General features: G+C 38.6%; 1 protein-coding gene across 2 annotated transcripts; it reads right to left on the bottom strand.

The window, feature by feature from the left end:
• Window positions 1–3,747: 3,747 nt before the first annotated feature.
• On the bottom strand, window positions 3,748–3,996 carry LOC101611467 (DPH3 homolog). 2 transcript variants are annotated; one of them, XM_045130519.1, is made up of 2 exons: window positions 3,865–3,996; window positions 3,748–3,813 (listed from the first exon to the last, which is right to left on the bottom strand). In XM_045130519.1, exons 1-2 carry the CDS (start codon window positions 3,994–3,996, stop codon window positions 3,748–3,750), a joined length of 198 nt encoding a protein of 65 aa, XP_044986454.1. The 2 variants fall into 2 exon arrangements, with proteins under 2 accessions (XP_044986454.1, XP_004655982.1); XM_004655925.2 differs by having other exon boundaries at window positions 3,748–3,996.
• Between the last annotated feature and the right edge of the window lie 271 nt (window positions 3,997–4,267).

Genomic DNA, 4,267 nt, shown 5'->3' with positions numbered 1-4,267 from the left:
ACAAAACAAGTGCTAGTAAGTATTGATTGTACAATTCATTGAGTGACTGAAAGGGTTTTTTTTTTTTTTTATGTTTTGGTTTTCAAGGTAGGGTCTCACTTCTGCTCATGCTGACCTGGAATTAACTATGAAGTCTCAGGGTGGCCTTAAACTCATGGTGATTCTCCTACCTCTGCCTCCTGAGCGCTGGGATTAAAGGTGTGTGCCACTTTGCCCATCTGACTGAAAGTTTTGATAACCATTGAGGAACTAACAACCTCATAGGAGGCAGGGGTTAAAGAAGAAAAGAAAACAGTAATTAAATAAAGCAGTGGATTAAAGACCAAATGAGAGTCTCATGAAACAGCATGCTAGCTACCCCCCAAAAAAGAGAAGCAGAGAATCAAGCTTATAATTCAGTAAAAATTGTGAAGTTGTAGGGATTTCAAAATGTAATGAGGTAACTCATATGATAAGTCATGCAAACCTCTGTGTTGGTTTTAGGTGGCTGACTTTTCTTAACATAAGTGTCTCTTGAGGGAGAAGAGAACTGGAAAGATAGGAAGGAGATGTTTCAGTTCAGGTTAGGGGGTGTAGAATGATGATTAAAAGACAAAACAAAGGCAGAGTCAGAATCCTATCCTACCACACTGGACGAGGGCGAGTATAATTTCTCACTCAGAATCTTTGCTATCCCAAAGAGATCAAGCCCACAGAGTAAACAACCCTCAGAATAATTCCTGAGCTGGAGACCTTAGGAGCTGGAAAGGCTGAGAGAACAAAAACAAGTCGAAATCTTCTCTGAAACCCTGGAATATTTTTTTTAAATTTGTATTCAACCATAGTTTTGAATAATGTCAAAACTTTGTGTTAGATGGATGCAGCGGTACACACCTTTAATTCTCGTATTTGGGAGGAAGAGGTAGGAGGATCGCCATGAGTTCAAGACCATCATAAGGCTACATAGTAAATTCTGGGCCAGCCAGCCTAGGCTATAGAGCCAGCAAAAAAAAAAAAAAAAAAAAAAAAAAAAAAAAAATCAACAACAACAACAGCAAAAACCTTTGTGATGACTAAGTTCATTTTTTTCCTAATGTTTTAATAGCAGGTAGATAGCCTAAAATCTACTGCAAATAACGCAATACAACTCTTTAGAAAGCACTGACTGAGTCTCTGAGCCTTGTATGTTTTCTTTTTATTATAGTAGTCACTTTGAACAAAGAGTATCCAAAAGTCACAAAACAGACATCACATGACTGTAGCCATATCATTCAATCTTCTAGTCCTTCAACTCAAAGAGTGAAAAGAGATAAAGATCTTTATTTGACATGAAGGCATACCGATTTTCAATACCTCAGTTCACACTAATACATTTTATGCATGAGCTCATCTCTTTTTTTTTATATTATGTGCATTCCATGGTGCCTGTAAAAGTTTCTTAACACAAGACTCTTTGTATTCTATCACTCTTACATTCTGGGATGCCAGCCCCCAAATAGTAATGATCTCATAGCTGATGAATCAAGCCTTAGATGTACTATGAAAGGGACAGATTATTGCTAGGGGAATCAGGGACATGAAATGCAATGGTATTTAAAATTTTGAATTATGTATACATAAACACAAAAAGTTCAATTTTGTGTCAGATTCATCATATCTACAACATTGCACAGGAAAGTCTTTCTTTGTTTGAAGATAGCCTGAATAACATGCATATTATTTGATTATCAGAGTCAAAATTAAAAGCATTAAATATAAGCCAAGTAAGCTGTAGTGATTATTAAAAAACACTGTTCTATACTACAAGATATTTTTCAGAAAAAAGAAAGCTTTGATTATATCTTGACATTCACAACAATTGGGTAGCATACTGTATGGATCTGCTAAATGTCAGGATAGAATGAGAATAATTACAAAAAATGCTTTATTTGGTTTATAATGCTTTTTGCTCATTATAAGGGTTTAAAGTTTTTTGTCACATACTATCAAAGAGCTCTTATTTATCCATCATGTTTTTCTGCTTTTCATTTTAGAGGTAGAGTAACTGAAACAACATCACTATACTGTCAAGTAAACTTCTGATATTCCTTAGAGAAATATTTTATAGAATATTTATTTATTTGAAATGACAAGGGTGTAGTGAGGTTTAACTGTTATTGCATAATACATGTTTCTTTTTAATTTTTTTTATTAAGTAGGAACTTTGTATGGACAAATCATGTTTTGGTACCATTTCCCTTCTCCTTGTCCCTCTCCCACTGAGGGTCCTCCTCAATGGGCTTCTTGGTATTCACCATGGGCCTATAGGTTATGAGTTGTGAGAGCAGTGGTCAGTCATTGTGGTGGGGGGGCAATGCCTCTGGATATTCCTTCCCGTCCTGCTACTCTTACAATATTTTGTCCCTGTTATCTGCAATGTTCCATGAGATGTGGCAGGTGTGTTATAAGTTGATCTTAGTGTTGAGCTCTCAGCCACTTCTGGGTTTCTGCTTTGATACATTTTGAGTGTGTAATGCCATCTCCCTGGCACAGGGTGTCAGGCTCGCCTTGAGAGCAGCACTCTTGCTGAAGTAGTCACTTCCTCTGTGGTTTCACCTGGACCCTGGCTGATGTGCAAGAGGTGATCATCTCATGAGAGGGGGACCCAGCTATCTTTCCTTGTTTTTCTTGTCATGTTGATAGATTTTTGTTGTCACTGGTTTTTGCTTCCTTCTGTAAAAGAAACAGATTCTTCAAGAGAGTGAGAGCAGCATAGATGGAAGGGGATAGACATAGTTAATTAAGAAAGATCTTGATGGGTATTGCTTCTCTTTTGGTCAAAGACTAGTTGGAGCTTCTCACTGGAGTTCATGATCCTTGTCCCCATAGAATTCGGGTTGGGTTCCCTGTACCAGCTATGAGTTCCTTCCCTCTGAGCAGGTCTCAGCCAATCAAAGAGCCTCTGGTAGGTTGGGTGCTACTATTGCATAGGTATGTACATCTTGTCCAACTGGCTGATTTTGTATAGCAGGATCCCCTTCTTGTTTATGTTGGAGCCCATTACCCCACTGGCTTCCTTTCAGATTCCAACATGATCTCTTCATGCTCTGTGTCAGCAGCTTGTGGTGTTTTCCACAATATGGTCTTACCTTTTACATCAGACAAGTAATCAAGTGCTTTTCAGAAGCTTGTCTTGGTTTGGGGACTCTTTGACCAACAGTTCAATGTGGAGTGTAACCAATTTCTGGCACTGGAAGTGCCAGAGCCAATTGTTTCTGATTACAACACAAAGATCATGTGAATTAGTCATGTTGGATCATTTTTCTAACCATGGTTTAGTGCAAAAATTAAATACACATGGGCAACTCAGTCTAAGGCTAAAGTGACTGTTGGGACTTTTTTTTCATTTTAATCATTGTAATAACCACGTCAAAAATATTATCTTTTAAATTAAAAAACCTTAGTGGCTGAGGTAGATGGTGATGTTACCAGATAATGAATTAGGTTTAAGATATCACAGTGGTGCACCTGGTAGAATGAGAAAGCACTGTTTCCAAATGATCTTCCTTAAAGTTCAGATAATTAGGAATCCTTCCAATTCCAAGGTCTAAGCATGATTTCCAGGGGCTCACTTTTGTATTTTTGGCTGAACTCAGCAGCTGATGAAAAGAGCCACATGAATGAGAGAGCAACGTGAAATAGCTGTCCTGTGACAAAGTGGTCACTGTCTACTTGCTATGTCCATTGGGGTTCATTCCTCTGTTCAAGATGTGACTTCCTGACAACTTCCTAGCATTTAACTAATTCTTTTCTGGCTGAAGAGGCTGCAACTGTTTCTCCACACATAAATTGATCCTTGTCATAAATCACTTTAATAATGAGAGAGCAGCTAGGACACGTTGCCACGTCTTCCCCATTCTCCAAATCTTCCTTGGTGATGGAGAAGTTGTCACCACAGGGGCAGGGGTAGTAATACGTCTCTGAGTCCTCTTCATACTGGAAGTCCTCGATCTCCACCTCGTCGTGGAACACCGCCATGGTCACGGGGATGAAGGGGATCCTACAGGCGCCCGTCTCAAGATCTAACTAGTGCGTGTCCGTTCGGAGCCGCCATCGTAACCCACCTGGAAGCAAGAACGTTGACTGTTGGGAATTTTATGAAGGATTTTTATGATATGGCAGACTTAAGTGATTATTTAGTTGTGTTACTTTTTTTTCAAAATTACATATGCAAGTAATTTGAGTCTAGGATTTGTATAAACTTGATGTCCATACAGCAGGGTTAACTCATTTTCTTTCTTAGTGGCTT

Source organism: Jaculus jaculus, chromosome 12, assembly GCF_020740685.1.
Source record: "Jaculus jaculus isolate mJacJac1 chromosome 12, mJacJac1.mat.Y.cur, whole genome shotgun sequence".
Classification (NCBI taxonomy): Eukaryota; Metazoa; Chordata; class Mammalia; order Rodentia; family Dipodidae; genus Jaculus; species Jaculus jaculus.
Note: the sequence above shows the minus strand (reverse complement) of the source record. Positions and strands in the feature narration are given on the sequence as shown.